Source organism: Pempheris klunzingeri, chromosome 20 (genome assembly GCF_042242105.1).
Source record: "Pempheris klunzingeri isolate RE-2024b chromosome 20, fPemKlu1.hap1, whole genome shotgun sequence".
NCBI lineage: Eukaryota > Metazoa > Chordata > Actinopteri > Acropomatiformes > Pempheridae > Pempheris > Pempheris klunzingeri.
Window position 1 is genome coordinate 22,232,584 of NC_092031.1, and position 19,206 is coordinate 22,251,789.

Genomic DNA, 19,206 nt, shown 5'->3' on the forward strand with positions numbered 1-19,206 from the left:
GGCACCATAACCACCACAATAAAGCACTTGGACTTTTGCTAGATCTGCAGAAGCAAGGCCACTCCAGCTAAAGTCCACTTGGAGGGATTTTCTTTGGTCTTTAGGTTGAAGGTCCATACGTAGGTTGGTCCCCTCTGGCGGGTCTTATAGACAGGACACTGGTACACATTTCTGTTCTCCTGTTTGTCCACAGGAATGGCCTTGATGAAGATGACTGGCATGGTCGGGGTGAGTTCTTTCAGGCGAGCATCTACAATCAAGCCAGTCTGAAAGAGAAAGAAAGTTTGGAGGGGAAAGGAAAGGGAAGGAGGGTGGAGGGGCGTGCAGGGGGGAGTGACAAGCCAGTCAACCACAGACAGAAACATTTTAGAGCGCTGAGGGAAGTTATAAATTAGTTTGAGGTGCAGTGGAAACTTCATACAGACGCTCTACGTTGAGGCTGCATTTAATAACGTTCTTTTGTAGGAGAAAAAAAGAAAAGAGATGTTTGACTAATCTTGGTTGGCAATGTTAGACTCCCAGTTTGCAGAACACAATAATGTGGTACCCTTGAAAAGTGGTGAAAGTCAGTAGAGTTTGACTTGAAGTCAAGCTGCCCTGCCTTAGAATACACACTCTATAAACACACTGAAACAGAGTGGTCTGTCTCATTAATTAATCCTCCTACACTTAGTGCCTGACAAACAGAAGTTTCACCATGCATGCACAGTGACTTTCACGAATGAATATAAATCCTGATGACTTTGGAAAGCTCAGAGGACAAAGCCCTAATTGCATCTGCATTTGCTATAAAACTTTAAAGAGGTGTTAAATACCAATAACATTTATGTCTGTTTGGGTAAACACACGTGGTGGGTGTATCAAAGCAGTCCATGCAGGCTCATTGACATTCATTATAAATTAGCTTAATGACACTGTATATGCACTATGACTATGATAACAGATATCTATTTTTATTGTAAAATAACAACACATTGAGAGACCCAAACTGTATCAGACTTCATCAGCATTAAGCGCTGTCCCTCGCATAAAGGCACAAGCTTGTCCTGTGTACTGTCTGCATTTCCATCATATTGATTCAGCAAACAAGGTGTTTATCATACACAATATCTAGCTGTCTTTGACGTCTGAGACCCCTCTGAATAAAATGCAGGGTTCATTAATATAGATAAGCAAGTTTATCATAAATCTTGGACTTTTGTTGCCGCACAGAGCTGTGTCCAGATGGAGCGCTGCCCACCCCTCTATTCACTCTGTGCTACTCCCAGCCAGTGGCACAGAACTGGCCTTGGGGCTGAGAGGAGAACACGAGGAGAGGAGGAGGAGGAGGAGGAGGAGGAGGCGGAGGATGGTGGAGGAGCTGAGTGGTGAAGCCGCCCCGGCCTGTCTGTCCGCCTGTCTATTTGCCTGCGTCTCCAACTTTAATGAAGAAAAAAGGAACCACTCCTCTAAAGGGCGATCTAAGTGTTCGAGTGCGCACACTGCACATTCCCTAATTAAGAAGTCTACAGGGATGCCTCTTGAAAGCTGGGCGCATATACAGTAGCTGTATGTATGTAGATAGATAGAGCCCTGGGAAGCTGAGTAATGCACTGCGCGCCGAGATCCAAACGCAAGCAGGATGCAAAGCAGAAAATTAAGTCACAAAGGGAACGTGAAAGGCCTTCAGGGGGAAAATATCCAAGTTACTTTATTTGACTTAGTTTGAAGATGGATTTTGAGGTTAGCTCGCCTTATGTTCACATGTTCATCTATCATTAATTATCAGAGGTAGCGTCTAAAGAAATGTTTCTGTATAAGGTGCTTTGCTGCATAAGGTGTTTCTGATTTTGTATCCACGCCATCCCTGACCGAGACCAGACGTCAGAGTTAGCTATTTGCTGCCTCTGTGACGGGCAGCTGAACAAAGAAATCAATGAATGACTCATGTACCTGTGTGTCCCAGCGTGCACCTTCCATGTACAGCCCATGTACGTAAGCCCCTTCACGAGGCGGTACACTGAAGTCCTCACGATTCTTCTTGGTGACGTCACACTGCAGACTCATGCTGTCCAGAGGCCACTCGTTCCTGTTATCCAAACACGGGGAGACTTACTCTGTGATACAAAATACTTTATAGACTATTTAAGTCATTGAAGCGGTCATGAAAATGCGACCCCACCTCCGAGCCATAGCCTGCATGATAGCTGTGAGGAAGGACTGTGGGTTGAAGAAACCAGCCAGCCACACTGCAGAGGGTAAGACGAAGTCCGCCGACCAGGCTTCCAGCTCCTTGATCCTGGCCAGCAGGTCAGTGAACCACAGCGTCAGGCCGGACATTGAGGGGTAAGCCCGCTTCGTCCAGTTGTCTGGCACCACGTCCAGGAAAATAGCATTCTGAAGGTTCTCCATGTCACTGGTCATGGTTAACTCTCCCTGAAGGGTGGGGGCCACACAAAAGAAGAACTTAAATTAATTCAATAAATTCAACTAAATTAAACTTGCAAAAGAGTTTCATGGACTCACTTCGTCCCTGTGAACAAATGCAATGATCGGGGTGATTTCTATACAATGTTTAATTTTGCTATTTCAAATGCTGATGTGAACACACCTGTGTTACGGAATAAAGACGACACCGATCAGAATCAGAATCTGCACTAATTGGTCTTGACATTTGCAGTCATGTTTGGACTTGGACTCCCGAGTTCAACTTATAAAGGTTGAGTTCGAACTTGGTCACTCTGTGATGTGAGGCGTCATGTTCGTACATAAGAAGGAGACAATAGCTAGAGAGCTAATGTGGGCTGTGGTACATTAATTCTTGTAAGTCCGTGGCTCTTTGCCATCTGTTGTCACCCTTTTAGGTAGTAACATTTTGCTCAAAGGAGAGCACAGGACACGTGATTGAAAGATTTGTAAGCTGCAGCAGAAAAAACAACATGCAATTTCATTTCAGACAGATCTAAACTTTAATACTGCTATAATTTGAACGTTCCTGTGTTTTCCTGCTTGGTGTTTGATGAACAGGATGGCTGTGGATGTTAGAAAAATCTGTTGTATAATTTGGCTTTTATTCCCTTTCTGATCATCTGGATAATAGCTATTTTAATTAGGACAACTGCTCTCAGTGCTGACAGGTGCTGCCTCTTTAGTACTGAAAAGTTCTTCATTGGTTTGTGAATTTTCATTACAGGAAGGAAGCAGGAGCTCAACATGTCACTTCCTGTTTGTCTCAGCAGCCAAAAAGTGAAGGTGACACCTCCCAGCCGCGTAGGGTGTTGAATGGTAACAAGCCCTCAGAAACAACTGACGCATACATAAACATGAAGACAATCATGGCACGCTAGATAAGAAAATATGCTGTGGGAGAAGATGGCACTGAAGAGTAATGACACAGTGTGCGAGTGAAAACAACGGTGTCCTTCACCCACTGATGCTGGAGCTGATGAACTGCTGATGTATAGATACCCATATGTGACAGTCATAGCAATTCTTTGCAATGTGATAAGGTTCTGTAAATTGATCTCCATCTACGTGTTTACCGTGAACCTTTCACCTTCGCGACACTCCTCAAAACAATCCCCGTCTGTCAGTTCTGCCGAGGCACACTTTGACACGCCGTGCCAGTACGAGGCTGCACCATCTCACCAAGGCTAACATTCTGATAGTTCCTATTTATTCCACTATAAAGACGAAATATGATTCCATTTGCTGGTACTATAGTCTACATGGCTTTTAAATCACTGAGCCGATTTATTGAGGCTTGTAGTGTCAGGAGATCGAAGCCTTATAACTTCTGACAAACGCTTTTATACCACCCCCCCCTCCCTCCCATCCTTTCTCTTTTCGTTTGTTGTTAACACACGACTCAGTCAGGCTTGACACACAGAGTGCAGACGTCTCATTCCTTTCTGCTCGACTATAAGCCAGATCTCTGAGTCATTTTCAAGACTGGGCTTCTGACAAACAACAGGGAAAATGGTTTAGTTATGCAGGAATACTAATGCAGCAGCCAAGCCAACGCACTGAGAATCATAGGTGTTGAGGATAATTGAGGATTTAGTGGTGGATTTTGAGGGACATTTAACTTGAAGTTAATTTGTTTTACATTTAAGGTATTTGGTTCTCAGCACCATCCCTGCTGGGTTCTGAAAATGGGATCTGTAGACACCCTAGGGGGCTTTAGGTGGTTCCGGGGGGACACCCAACCAAATGAAAACCAAGTCCCATTTGATCATTATAGAGGGAGGTAATGAAATAGTCACTCATGGCATGCTAGATGGCATTTCTACGATTGAGAAATTACAGGATGGGGGGGGGGGAGTTGAAGGGGTGTTCTCTGCTAATGGTTGACATGAACACCAACATGAAGCGGGGGCTCGCTGAACGCTACGCATTCAGTCCACTGTGGAGTCGGTTAAACACCGAATATTAGAGGGATCAAATAGCTTTGAGGATCGAATGAAATGTCTGGTTATTACTGACGAGTTTCCACGTTTCATATATTGGAGGGGATGCGACCCCCTGTGTCTGGGACAATTCTGCACTTGAACAGAGCTAAAAGGAGCGGGAATATTGGACTTGCTGTTAGCTGGGTGGCCAGACACATGACTCCAGATAAATGCTACCGTAGCAGGATGTGCCGAAAAGGCAATTGTTTGCTTACACTTGTCAGTGTTGTGTTCACAGTTGATTTCATTGCCCCCAAATGGCCGTAAATGAAAGTAATTAATGAAGCTTTAAATACCTCACTCCAATAAAAACAAAAGGTTGCATATTTTTTTAAATTACATTTATATTACTCAAGTGAGACTTTTCTGTTACTCATAAAACCAAAAGCCTTGGTTAATAATAGTGCTAATTATGCTCATGTGTGTTAAAGAATCTCATCAAGATTTGGACTGAGAATGTTCTCATGCACAAGACAGCAGGGGAAGGCAAGAATACAATTCTAAAAAATGACAAACTTGGTTGAACTGATTGTCACAGCTGATGAGTGACTGCATATACTTTGATATTATCCGCTATAAAATGCCAGTAGTAGAAGATAATCTTGTACATGAGTAAAAGTGCCCATCCAACAACATTTAAATAGGTCATTACAAGCAAAAGTGCTGCGTACTTTTACCCTTTTACACAAAGGGTCACCAGATAAATCTGAAGAGTCATGAGATGATTCATAGGAAAGGAAATAAGAAATATACAATTGGATTTATTTTTCAAACCTTTCCCTATTCTTTGCTGTTTTGTGAAATGCTGAATAAATTGACCTCTCTGTGCTTCAAACAAATGTTTAGATCAAACAACATCAGAGGTTTATGGGGAAAATCTCTTCCTTTTGGAATCTCATGGTAGAACTGGTAGACACTGCTTTATTGTAAGTGATCACGAGCCATAACATTTGGGAACCGCTGCACAGTTTTATTATTTTCTAAAATGCAGAATGTTAATCTGTAAAGTATTATTCTAGTAACGACATCTTATCATCTCCCTTTTGAGCCTCTCTGTGCATTTAAGTCACCTTGAGTCCAAGGCTGAGCTCGCGGAGGGACCGTCTGATTTCCTGAGTGAGGAGGTTCATGCGCTCACACTCCTGTAGCGCCACCACCTGGTAGGGAGTCCGCTCCTCCGCCTTCCCCAGCAGCTCAGCCATGTTGAACTCCTCCGGTATCTTCTCCATGATTTCCTCCAGCACCGCACGCACCTGACAATGTGTGAAGGAATGAACGAGCGCGTCAATGAGTGACTGTGTAAAGATGTTCAATACATTAATGTGAAACTAAAGATACTTTGGACAAGGAACACACAAGGGCAGAGGATACTTGTTGAAATAAAAGAGAGAGATTGGGGTTATCTGTGTCAGCCCAACTCAGTACTGCCATTACTGACAAACTGAGAAACTGCTACAGTTTGAAATAGACAGTCCCATAAATATTCATGAAGATGTATTTTGCAAGGCAGCTTTTTGTTTATAATAACAGTCTAATCCCCCCAGAAAATCAATGCTCACATCATATTTTTGTGGGTAAGCGGTGAAAGCTAACGTCTGTGTCAACATTTTCCCAAGGCAACCAGCATTAGCAATCAATCAAGGGATTAGGTGCCGAACAAAGGATATGAGGTCATCATATCTATGGATTTTTCAGTTCAAATATCTGATTTGGGTTTGGCAGCTACTGAGCACACTGAATATAAAGTGAGCCCTGCTGGTAGGCTCTGCATTGCTGTCATCTGTGAAGACAGGAGCATCCAGGCTTCAAAGCCAGTAAGGTCACACATCACAATGCATCAAGAAAGGGAAACACATACACACCTAACATACAGTGGCTGAGATGGTTGATATTAAAGGCATGTTTGATAAAGTAAGACGGGTTAAGCCGAGCTCACTTTGGTAAATCAGGCTGATTTTCAGGAAAAAACCTGACCTAAGTGTCCATGGAAACTTTAAAGGTTTTAGGTTTTGTTTGATTTGTGTAAATAACATACCAGCCTAAATATGGAAATAGCTTCAGAGAGGATGTCGGCCCCTCCGGTATATACACGTCATAGATTTTTCTAATTTCATATCATTTAAAGGGAAAAAAGGTGAAAGTGTTCGTCAATTGGCCAAAACTGTTTCCTAGCTTCAGCAATTCCTACAACACAAATATTTTTTCTATTCTTGAGGGGGAAAATAACCATCATTTAAATGTTCTATATTAACCAGGGGGAATGCTTTGATTTAAGGGCTCCAACAGGGGAAGGAGGTGGCACTATGACCACCCAGGGAGACAAACACTTGGACACCTGCTCTGCCGTACTTACAGCTCAGCTCTTGGCAGCAGTATGGTACACTATTTCATTACAGATCTAAACCAAATGTTTCTCAGAGCTTTCACAGTCAGGCTGCTCACACCCCCCCTTGGACCACCACAAGATCACGGCCTATTTGAGAAGGGCATCGTCTAACTATGGGCCCCCTTGGCGCTGTCAGCTGTACAACACCACATACTCATATAGGTGGACATTAGAAAGCAATGGAAAGTCCCAAAAAGCAAATACACAAATGCTCCCCGAAAGCAAAGACAGATTTACAGAACAGGAACCAGATCTGTGAAGTATCGTTCTGTGAGAAATGGAACAAATAAGGAGAATCAGATTGCTTTAGTGAACTGTTGTGTAATGTTACAATGAATGATACAATACATGTATAAACTAAATGGAAAAATCAGAGGCTTCTAGATGACCTAATCACAGAACAGTTAATAGAAATAATCCAATCCCTGAAAACAAAAAAAGCTTGTGGAATTGATGGAATCCTCAATGAAATGATCAAACACTCAGGCCCTAAATAGGCAGGCTATACTCAGACTGTTCAATACAATTTCATCAGTTGCACTTTTTCAGACATGTGGAATAAAGGTTTAGTAAGCCCAATTGATAAATGAATGAAATGAAATATGTGTCACTGGACATTATCAAAAACAAACATGTCAATTTTCCATAAATTAAACTGGATTCTCACACAATAGATGAACTTTAACTGATGAAGAAACAAAGAAAAGATCTATGCCTGTTTCACTGATTTCAGAAAAGCTTTTGAATCCATCTGGCACACAGGCCTTTTCTATAGGCTAACTGAAACTGCCATTGCCAAAAATAAGATATGATTTCATTCAGGGCATGTATAAGAAAAGCAAATATACTAAAAAGATTGAAGACACACCAGCAAGATTCTTCTCCCAGGGCAGGGGAGTGAGGCACGGCTGCAATTTCAGTCCAGTTCTCTTCCATGTATGTAACAATGAGTTAGTAAGCCAATGGCAGCATTCCAGGGCACCTCAAATCACCACGAACGACACAGGAATCTCCTGTATGCTGACAACTTAGTGTTGCTTTCACCCAGTACAGCAGGTTTGCAGCAGCACTTTAATCTTCTGCAGAGATTCGGTCAGACCAGAGCCCCGACAGTCAACACAACTAAACACAAAGATACCGATCTTTCAGAAACAACCCAGACGTCCCGCTAACACACACCACTTCTATTTGCTTCCAAATACTACACTATGACATACAAAAAAAAAAAAACTTGGCCTCAGCATCGCATACACAGAAGGCTTCAACATGGCCGTGGCAGAGAGCTTTCTATGCAAAGAAAATAAATATTAAAATCTGCGTCCCAATTCAAATCAGGCTAAAACAGTTCCAAATGGTACTAAAACCAGTTTTTCTCTATGGTGGTGAGATTTGGGGACCAAAACTAATTGATGAATTTGACAAATGAGATAAAACCCTCATAGGACAAGGTCTATAAGAACATTCGGCATGTCCACATAAAGACACCAAACAACATGTGCACAGCAGAACTTGCTAAATACTCTGTCAAACTAAAAATATAAAAAGATAAAAAGATAAATCAACACCTAAAAGCAAGTAACTCCAGACAAACAGTACCACAATAAGGCTACAACCCGCCAAGAGCTGAAGCCAGAGAGGAGTAGCCTCAGCCAGCTGGTCCTGAGGCTCTCTGCAAACAACCCGATATGTCCCTGTCAGCCTCAGGGCAGCGACATCCACTCAATCAGATCAAAACTAAATGATAAATAATGGAAAAGAAAAATATATTTTATATTGGTAAGAAACAAAAGAAAACACAGAGTAAATCAAATCAAGTAAATGAAAAAGGAAATTCACAATAACAAATTGCCTGACCACAATAAAAACTACTAAATAAAGAAAAGTATTGCCAATGTGAACGCAGCCCGGCCATAGAGAAGGGTCACCAGAGACAGAGCTGGCTCCCACAGGAGGAGAGGCTCTGCTCCCAGTGTGACAGAGGACAGGAGCTGCACTGCCTCACCTCTTGTCCAAAGTAACAGCCTATGCAGGAGAAACATTACCCAAACATGGCCAAAATATGACTGCAGCAAAACGTATCTCCTCATGCGAGACCTGACAGCAACCAGAAGAAACCAGTGGATGAACATGAATAATCACCTTTGTGGTTGTTTGTATGTTCACTCATACATGCTAAGTTTATGGATTACCAATGACTTCATGAATGAATCTCGTTACCTTTTACATACATCAAAACAGGAACCTTTAATAATAATGATGTGATAATAGTCACAATTATTAAATATTGTTGTCTTAACGATTCTTTCTTGCTTTTATACACACACACATACAAAATCACACACAAATACATATGCACAAACACAATACTATAATGTGAACACACACATCCACACAGAGAACAATGACAAAGCCCTCAGGTAAGGCTAGTTTCAGACTTTGTGAGTCGAGGAGTTTTCTTCAAGTTCCTCCACGACAGTTTCTCTTTAATGCTAAGATCAGCTGCAAATGTTGTTAAGTGACTGTCAAACAATTGAGGGTATTTATCTTTCAGAGAAACGCAGGATTGTCACGCTACTGCTGGGAGAGGGAACGCAGTCAAAATGTAACTTCATCACCGATTCACATTGGACGGAATGCAAGCTATAGGATTAATAGTGTTCGTAATAGCAATAGAGCTCATGTGTAAGAACCACCTCATCGTTCACACGTAGCCATGACCTTACTAAGGAACAAGAGATCTGAGAAGAGAAATAATGGCAATCCTATAACGTAAGTCCCATTTTGCTGCTCGTTTCAAGCAACAGTAAGCATAAGTGACTTTTTAACAAAGCTAACACCCTTCTTTATGATAAAAAAAAAAAAAGGAACAGTTGTTCCATTGAGGGAGTGCACAGGGCTGCAGTCTTTCTGACAGAATATGTGTTTGAGCTTATACACTTTAAATAAGCTTTATTTCAGAGCAGTACTGAACCAGAAAATGCACCAGAATACGCCATCCTTGTAAAAATCACCCTGGGTGCTGTCAGAGGCCCCAAACAGTTGGTCTGCAATTTATTTTCAATTTGGTGTGCAGCAGCCGCGGAAAATGTCACCTGTTGTCATCGTACATTTAAGATTTGGCGCTCTTGGCCAGAGTTTAGTGAAGACGTTCGACACCGTGAAAGGCCTTGATCTTTACAGAATATCATCCCAGAATCACAACATGGATGTGTCAAATGTTTTACCCCTTTAAACCTCACTGTGCTGCTTGTGGATTTTTCAGAATAAATTCATGCAGTGCAGCCAAACATTGCTCAAACCCAAAGAGTTGATTTAAGATTACTAAAGAAGAACAAAGCGTGACCAAACGCATCAGACTGAATTTGGGGGGAATGTGTATAAAATGATGTATGAAGAATGGAGGGAATGGATTATTTACACTCATGCATCATGTGTTTGTTTTGTATTTTTTAGTTAATATTAAATGATCACAGATGCCAAATTTAGTTATTAAAATAAAATAAATAGTATATAGTATACTTCTCTTTCGACTTCTTTTTAACCTTTCAGAGTCTGGGTTTTTTTTACTGCTTTTCATTTCACCTTTGTGTTTCCCATTAAAACTGCTTAGCTTGCCTTTCTTTGTGTCTTTCTTTTCAGCACAACCTCACCTATGTGATTCTACAAGTATTTATTTATTTTGACATAATATATGGACACACTGTATGTAAAAGTGGAAAAAGAAACACAAAATCCGAGTAGGAACTAGTTGGATCTTTGGAGGAGCGGGGGTCTGCGCGGACACCTCCTCTCGTTCCTCTTTAGGCGCAGCATCCTCTTCATCCTCTGAAACTGAAGTCAGAGTCTTCCAGTGGAGGAGTCTTCCTCAGAATCACAACGTTCTTCCCCAGATTCAGCATCTTCTAACTCGTAGAAGAGCTGTAGTGCACGACTTCGGCTCTTCATAAATTTAGTCTTAATAGGCCGATCGACAAAATTCAAACACTTGTAAAAAGTTTGAAGTGTCCGCTTTCCAACAGTCTTTGAATTGAGCACCTGCGTGCTTGTGTCACAGCTTTACGTTTTCAAACGTGCGACATGTGACTTTGACGGCGTGTGGCGGTCCTAGACTCCGAAGGGTTAAATGGTCTGCTCCCTTTTCTTCTGTGCATACACTTGATGTCATATTTACTTTGAGAATAAGACATTTAGTCTGTTTTTACCAAAGGCTGTGGTGTCTGACCTCAGTCTTTCTAAAATGCTCCTCAGATGCTGTCGAGTCAATGAGGAGCTGGAACACGCTGGTACTGTATTGTATATGTGACGCAGTGTGGAACCTTAAAGCTGCAAAGGAAATTGTTATGTGCAAAATTTTTAAACTGTCAATAAAAGATTGCCAAGACGTTGCTTTTGGGACTCTTTGGGACCACTTTAAAGTCTTGAGGGAAATATGGCCCAACATAACCAAACAAATCCAATGAATAATGATAAAGCAGCCCCAGACCACACACTGTTTTCCTATAAGGTTTTGAATAAGTTATCGCTAAACTGATGATGCATGCACAGTCAAGATATGTTTTTGTAATGGTGAAAACCAGCGTGTTAAACAGCATTCAGATGCTACAACGGCAGGAAGAAAAGGAAGAAAACAAGCACATCTGAGATCTGGAATCTGAGTATAACGTTAATTGGAATTGGTCAAACATATTTCATCCATAAATATTTCCCTGTTGGCGTTGAAACGATGAGACCATTACACAGTTAGCACATCTCCAGAAAACAAATCTGCGGCTACTGTGATGACTGAATAATCGTTGTGGTCATTCTTCACTGATTTATGCCTCTCAAATGTGGGATTGGCTGCTTATTTGTCATGTGTGACAATAAACTTATCTTTAGGTTTTGGAGGATTGTCAGATAAAATCAGACATCTGAACCACCATGGGCTGCGGGAAATTGCAATGGGAATGTTTCACTTTTTTTCTGACAAGGCAGGGTATGTAACTTTTGTTATATTTACTGTCACGGGGCTATAAGGAGCCCGCTTGACCTCACTACCTACATACCTGCCTACCGATGCATACTCTGCCCATGATGAGATAGTTTCATAATCTAGCTTGCTCTTGCTAGTTTCTCCACTGTTACAGACCCTGCCTAGGACAGACAAAACAACAAAGAAAATAACTCAGATTAATAGATAAATGGTGAATATTACCATTAGTTATAGCCCTATTCCTTGTCTACATACTTTGGTGTGGCGGTTTTCCTGCTCTTTAGTCCAATTAAGTGAAATCTTAGAATGAGATATTCAACAATCACTTGTATACATCATTGTCTTTACCTTTTCCTCACGTGTCGTCCCACTGCCCTCGCCGCCCCCTCCGTCCCTGGGCTGCATCTCCAGCACGGTGCGGAAGAGCGTCTCCGAGGTTTGTGTGAGGAAGCCGATCTCGGCGTTGGGATGAAGGCCGTACAGGTAGGGCGACTCGGGAGGTATGGTGTCATCGATGTACTGGAGCGGAAGAAATCCGTGTGAGAACTGCGTAAAACTCTTTTGTGATCAGAAACCCAGATTTATGGGTTGTTTGAACCGATGCGCAATATCTCAACGCTAACCCTAACTTAGCCCTAGATTATTTTATATTAACAGTGTAAAGATTTGGCAAATCCAATTACTTCCTGACAGAAAAGTCTTTTTTCCTCTCAGGTGTTTTTCTAAAGTAATGCTGACAAAGGAAAGGAACGGAACCATATAAATGATGAGATACTTCTGGGTGAGATTCAAACACTCAGGATCAATTGACAGACTGTTAATGACCATAACAAGGGAAAGGAAATGTGGCATTTCCATCTGCTGATCCATAATGAATATCAATATGCTTTTAAGTGAGTACAGATGAAAGTGGAAGCTCAACTGAGAAAGGCTGCTTTTTGTGAGGCACTTACATTAAATAAAAAAGCTCTTCTAATCATTATGTCCTGATGAAAGTTTTGATGGAAAATATTGGCCTTTAATACAGAGACACTTTGTAGTCCGCTTGTTTGATCTGCTCTGTACTTGCTAGCTAACTTTTGCTGATTGCATACACCTGTATATTGTTGAAAGAGGAGTGAAACTGCTGAGTCCCCTTTCTTCTTTGTGCCCATCCTACCCCTTTCCTCTCCTAAATATACTGTTCGCTCCAAATGGCTGTGAGGGAGGCGATGGCCTAACAGACCCCCGGAGACTCTCAGGCCCTGTTCCTCAGCCAAACCCCAACCAATCAGGCCCCGGCTTGACTGTGTGGTGACAGCCAAATGTAAAACGCTACAGCCCTTCCCACCGGAGCCGCTGTAACAGCCAGGATCTGGCCGCTGAGCAGCACCCAGAATAAGGGAAAATTAAATACAAGTCGTGCTTTCCGCTCCCTCTGCCTCCCCGGGGACCGCAGGGGTGAAATCTTGACTGTCTGCAAGAACACATTTTCTGAATCACTGTAATTCATATAAATTTTGGCAGCTGTTAGTTTTTCTTAAGGGACTCCAGGGAGGCAGATTCCTGCCGTCAGAGAGTGAAGCTTTAAAGAAATACAACCACTTTAAATTCCAAACCGAAGTGACCACAATATGCTTGGCTTTACTTATTCATTCATTAATGAGAGTGATAAATAATATCTCATCCTATACAGTGCACTGCAGCAGCTTACAAAAAAAAAAAACCTACCTCATTTCTGACCTGTCAATCAAGGTTTGTGTTAAATGATAAATGATATACTACAGACAAGGAGAGGCCGCTGAGGTGAAGCAGCAACCTGTCAGGACTGTCGGGACAGTATAAATGGTGAGATCACACAGGCGATAAAGCTGATGTATGCTGTATATTTACTGAAGTATTTTATATGTTTAACTCGGTCCAGTCACACCAGAGAGTGGCAAAGCTGAATTCATGTGTACATCTTCATGAAATAGGCGGTTTTGAATGCTTGGAAGTAAAAGTGGGGGGGTTGGAGTGATGGATAACCAAAAGTATACACCTTTCTCATCCCAGATAAGGTTTATGAAAGCCTTCTTATTAACTGTAACCACTGTCTGTCCCAAACCGTAACCTTAACCACACTATTGGCATTGAGCTGTAAATGTAACTCTTGACCATGGAAATGAAGCAGTAATGTGACTAAATAAAATTAAGTCAAGGTCCTCGGTCCTCTTACAAACTTTTTCAGGAGATCTTCAGTATATATCATGGTCTTCGTCAGTGAAGGGAGGTTGTTAATTTGGCATGGAGACCGCTCAGGTGTCATAAACTCTGAAAGGGGGTTGAACGTTCCAGAAAAGGCTAGAAACTGAATCTTGAGTAAAGAACATTTACACTAGTTTAACACATAGTTAATACAAAAATGGTCAAACGGTTAGGAAATAATTAGTGCAGCTTTGAATGCTTGAATTCACTGCATTTATCTCCATAAATGATAGCTCTGCAATAGACTGGTGTTATTTATCATTTATCCCAAGGCATGCTGAGATAGGATCACCCACCTTAGCTTTAGTCAGAACTACATAGCTGCTAAATTAGTTTTCCTCACCATTTTGTTGTGCATGTGTATAAATACTTTGTGTGTCCATGACTCATCTAGCTCTACTTATTTTGACTTTCATGCCTTTCAACTTTCCCTGTTTGATGACTTCTTAATCTCAGTTTGCTAACATTCAAGTTTGCCAGTCAGCCTTACTGGCAAACTCTTTCCACCCACAGAGCAGCTCCGCCTCAGAGAAATATTTATATAACTCAAACTACAATCTGTTATGTCGCAGGGACCCATATGGGAAGAGTTTTGTTGTTATTGATTTAGTATTAAATTGTTGAACTCCACACAGTACATGGGGAATTGTGATGGTGAAAAAACCTTTTAATTATAGTGATTCAATTCGGGCAATATTAAACCACCATTAATTTGCTGGAGGCCGTATAAAAGTGCCTTGGTTACCCCTTGTGGCCCCAAGAAAACTCCTAAAGTGCCACTGCGGTAATCTTAATATTAGTTGTAATCTGCACAGTATTGTAGCTATGGGTTACATTGTATTCACTGCCTGAACTCACCCTTCTATTCTATTTTTCTTTGATGTTCTTTCCTTTTTGTTGCTGGAATGTATTTTCATGCATCACAAAGGTTAGGGAAGGCGTGATATGCGTCACAGTCTTGTCTGATTCACCTGGTGGTAGCTGTTGTAGTCCATGTTTCCAGGCAAGGGGAAGCCAGGCGCTAGGTACAGCTCTCCCTCCATCATCTCGGGCTTGATAAACTCCTCCAGGTATGTGCGACACAGACGGCGGTCCCAGTCGTCGGTGATGTGACCCCCGTACATGATCTCACCGAACAAGTAGCGTAGGTCATCAAACGGCACCTGTGCATTAGAGACAGAGGGGATGTTGGTTTGCTAGATGGCGGCCTGTGATGTTTAGTGAGGTCATATGTGCTCAGATTTCCAATTAAGATTACAAGCGGCGGTCTTTATAGTCCTTTGGACAGGAGTAAAAGAAAAACAGAAACACACCCACCTTAGGATTGGCCTCCAGGTAGTTGTAGAGGACGTTGATTGAAATGGTGAGGTCTCCAGTGTTAAAGGGGTACGATCTGTTCCAGCCCTGAGGACCAAACTTCCTCCTCTCTGCCACCACAGCATGGAAGTAGCACAGAGCGAACAAGATGCTCTTAAACTCATTCTCCCGAGCACACATTTCCAGGGTGTCCTGGAAAACAGATTAAAAAAAAAAAAAGTAAAGACTGACACATTTAAAGGACACAGCTCATGAACTGTATAGCTGCATTACCAGAGCCACCTTGGCGTGTTACAGGTAAAATGTTGTGGCAGGCAGCCCTGTGATCTGTTTTACTTTGTCAAGTCCCCAGCGCTGCGGCACACTAACAGACAGACAATGAGATGACTAGATAGCAATAAACCCGACGATGAGCTTCCCTTTTAATTGTCACAACTTGTCAGGCGTATTCAGCCTCCAACAGTCTCCTGGGCTCATTATTCTAGACAGGCAAATAAAAAACTGGACGTAAATGGCATTGTAATCTCAGGGGGGAGAGACAGTTAAATAAGCATGCCAATAACCCCTATGGAAATAGGAAGGCTAAATTCTCTTTATTCCAGCATGTGTCATGGTGAGTGCTGCGGTGAAGGCCTTTTCACATCCCCTGCTGCAGTGCCCTGGGGAGCTGACTACTACTATGCACACGCATACACACAGAGCAGTGAGTTCTGACTACCACACACACACACATGCACACACCCTAACGGAGATTTAGTTAATATTCTGCATGGTACTCCTCTGCTCAACACAGCTGAAAGAGATGCATAGCCTCCCTATTCATGACCTGTGGACTGGAGAGAAACGACATGCAGTAAGATCGCAGGGAGAATGACACACAAACACACACCTGCATGCACTACGCAAGAAATGTGCACGTGCATGTGCATGACCATGGAAATGAAGTATACATACAAGGAAAGCTCGAGATTAACATCAGTGTATGGATGAGTCTGAATAGTTGGAAAACTTGAAAGATAAACTGAATTGATCAGTTTCAGCAAAAAGGGAAGTGCAAATCCACAGCAGCTTATTTCACAACAGTACTATAACATGTATCTCAGTACCTCAGAAAAAACCTAAGCCATTTTGCAAAACGTTAACTTTAGCCCACCTAGACTCCATCTTACATGCTTCTGGGAATGGAAATAGGCAATGGAGCTGTACACATCTCTCTGTGAAAAGGTCAAGAGGAAAGAAACTGTCATTTCTCTGGCTTAGCGCTGGCTTTAGAAATGCGGGTGGGCTATTACAGAGAGTTAGCCTAACATTGATTAGCTTTCACTGAGTACACATGACTGGAATATTCCCCTATTCTTAGCTCAGTGGACCTCCCCGTGGCTCTGCCTATAGCAGGGCTCACAGGCATGTTGCACTTATTAGGCAGATAGGCATCGGCAAACTGAGGATCGCGGAAATGGAGTGGGGGGGGAAGCAGAGTGCCCAGGTAACGGTGCAGAGGCAGATCCATCGGCAGCAAAGCACTGAGTTAATGGTGAAGCTTAGATAGAGGGGAGAACTGATAGGGAGAAAATGGTGGGAGAGGCCGACTGCAGCGCGTGGATCCATTCTAACTCTAGGGGCTGTGGAATGTCCACGGAGCATGATATTGTCTGGATGCTGTCCAATAACAAGACACAAAAAGTAGCACACTGTGATTTCCGTGCTTGTGTAATACAATTGTCTCCCTGCACAATGTTGCCACCAAACTGTTGCTGCATTCACATCTATCCTCCAAGGGTCAGAGGCAATTCTGGGGGCGAGTGAAAGGTGACTCTTCCCATCTGCTAGCTCCTATATTTCTGCAAAGTGGCAACTTGATGAGAAATCTGGAGTGAAAATTGGCATGTGCTGTCTCGACTGCTACTTGTGGCAAACATGGAAATGAGTCCTTCAGAAGGAGGAGGGCGTGTCATCAGTGTATCTTCAGTGGTGACCTTATGCTTCACCAGTGGGTGTAACTAAAAAGCCAACATAATAAAATGATCACAGATTTTTCAACTAGAATGTTTTATTAAATCAAATCATCTTTCTTGCCTTTGACAACTATGACAGGAAATCTTCATGTTAATGAAGTAATGATATGATTTAATTGGACCTTTAAAATAAAAAATACATTTAATATAATGTATAATTTGAATGTTCTGGTCAATGATGCATTGACTATGTAGGCAGCATGTTAAAGTTACATTTACATTTAAGCTGTGATGCAAACTCTGGGTGTTATACCTGGTTGAAGTTGTCCAGGGCCTTGTGCAGGTTGGCGTGCATGCCAGTAGGTGGTTCATTGGTGATCTTGATGGAGTTCTCTAGGATTCCCTGCGGGATGATGTGGCCCTCTGGGCTGGAGGACGGCTCGGCACTGACAAACACCCTGAAGTTCTCGTGGCTTGCCTCTGCATGCTGCTCCAGAAGTTTCTCTAAAGTACCCAACCAGCGAGCCACCAAGTGGATATTCTACAGGGACAGGGACAGCAAGTACAGAGTTCAGAAGGAACATTGCTTGTTATTGGTTGGCGACAAGTTGTTAGGCAAAATGAATCTGGGTGTAGATAGCCTAATCTGCACCCAGAGACTGTTTTCTTATGGATATTTGTGAAAGTCTGGGCTTTAATGGATAACACATAATAGCTTAATAAGGTACTTGATGCTGGAATTGGCTGTATAATTTATGTTTGTAATGACAACTAGCAAAAAGGAGCAATTAAAATGTTGCAGATTCTCCTCTCTTCACTGTGACTTTGATGTGGCACCAAATTAAATGGTACATAGCACTTGAAACACATTTCCAGGTTGCTGACATTAAGCAACCGTTCTCTAGCGTAACTTCAGTCGGACTTTTCTGCATATTCATCTCTCAGTGCAGCACGGGCAGCGAAGCTGACTTGTACTATCACACAAGCATGGATGAGCTCAATTTTCCATCTCAACTGTCCTGACACTTACAGGATATCCTATGAATGATAAGCCCCCCCAACCATCTCACCATGCAGCACTGCCCATTCCCTAAATCTAATTACAGCACTAATAACTCCAGTCATTAATTCATAAGCCTCTTTGCTTTCTCATTTCCCTTTGCTTCCCATATTTAATCTTTCTCATGCTGGCTGAAGTTAGCCCTCTTTCCAAATGACGTGACATGACAGGGAGCGGAGCGTCAATTTCTGGGGGAATCGTTGAAAAATAAGGGGAGAGAAAAGTTTTCAATTCTTAAGAGAGAAGTCCAGCAGGAGCTTGAAGCTGAGAAGGGAATAAGTTAAGTTTGCCTCTTGATGCCTGAGAGAATAATGAATGGTGTACAAATTAAAAGTCTAAATTCAAGCGCTTTTTCATCGAGCCAGAGTACAACCCTTCCTCTTGGCATGTAAATAGTTTGGCAATAAAGGGAGCCAACAGAAGAAGTGAGAGACTGCCTCAGAACTTGTCACTGTAATGAAACCATTCATCCTCTGGCTGCAGGGGGAGAAGAGGGGGGGGGGACAGAGAGAGAGAAAGGGAGAGAGGGACAGACAGACCAGTAGGCCGACAGACAAACAAACAAGACAGAGGAGCAGCCACTATTTTATGGCTTTTTAATTAACTTTCAGGTGCAACATTTTTTGTTCCCTCAACATCTTCTTGATAAGGGCCTTCCAGCCCCTGTGATGACTGCGCTGATACTACATCAAAGAGTCACCTATTTACATAATAATATAAAAGTTGAATCTAAAACCCATTAGAAGTCACCACTGGCAAGGTCTGTGATGCATTGCTATCAAACGCAACCTGAGGGAAAGCACAATGGCACATCGAACTGTCTGTCTCGCTCACACGAGCCGGCTGGTACGCGAGCAAAT

At 42.3% G+C, this 19,206-nt stretch overlaps 1 protein-coding gene across 1 annotated transcript in view; it reads right to left on the reverse strand.

Moving 5' to 3' along the window:
* Window positions 1–19,206, reverse strand: part of dnah9 (dynein, axonemal, heavy chain 9) — a 119,089-nt gene continuing 99,883 nt past the window's right edge. The window contains exons 71-78 of the mRNA XM_070851240.1: window positions 17,600–17,827; window positions 15,332–15,523; window positions 14,986–15,177; window positions 12,137–12,307; window positions 5,501–5,683; window positions 2,162–2,415; window positions 1,933–2,068; window positions 1–266 (exon numbers count right to left, since the gene is read on the reverse strand). Of these exons, the coding sequence (XP_070707341.1) occupies window positions 39–266; window positions 1,933–2,068; window positions 2,162–2,415; window positions 5,501–5,683; window positions 12,137–12,307; window positions 14,986–15,177; window positions 15,332–15,523; window positions 17,600–17,827 (1,584 nt within the window). The 3' untranslated portion in view covers window positions 1–38. The remainder of the gene's footprint in view (window positions 267–1,932; window positions 2,069–2,161; window positions 2,416–5,500; window positions 5,684–12,136; window positions 12,308–14,985; window positions 15,178–15,331; window positions 15,524–17,599; window positions 17,828–19,206) is intronic.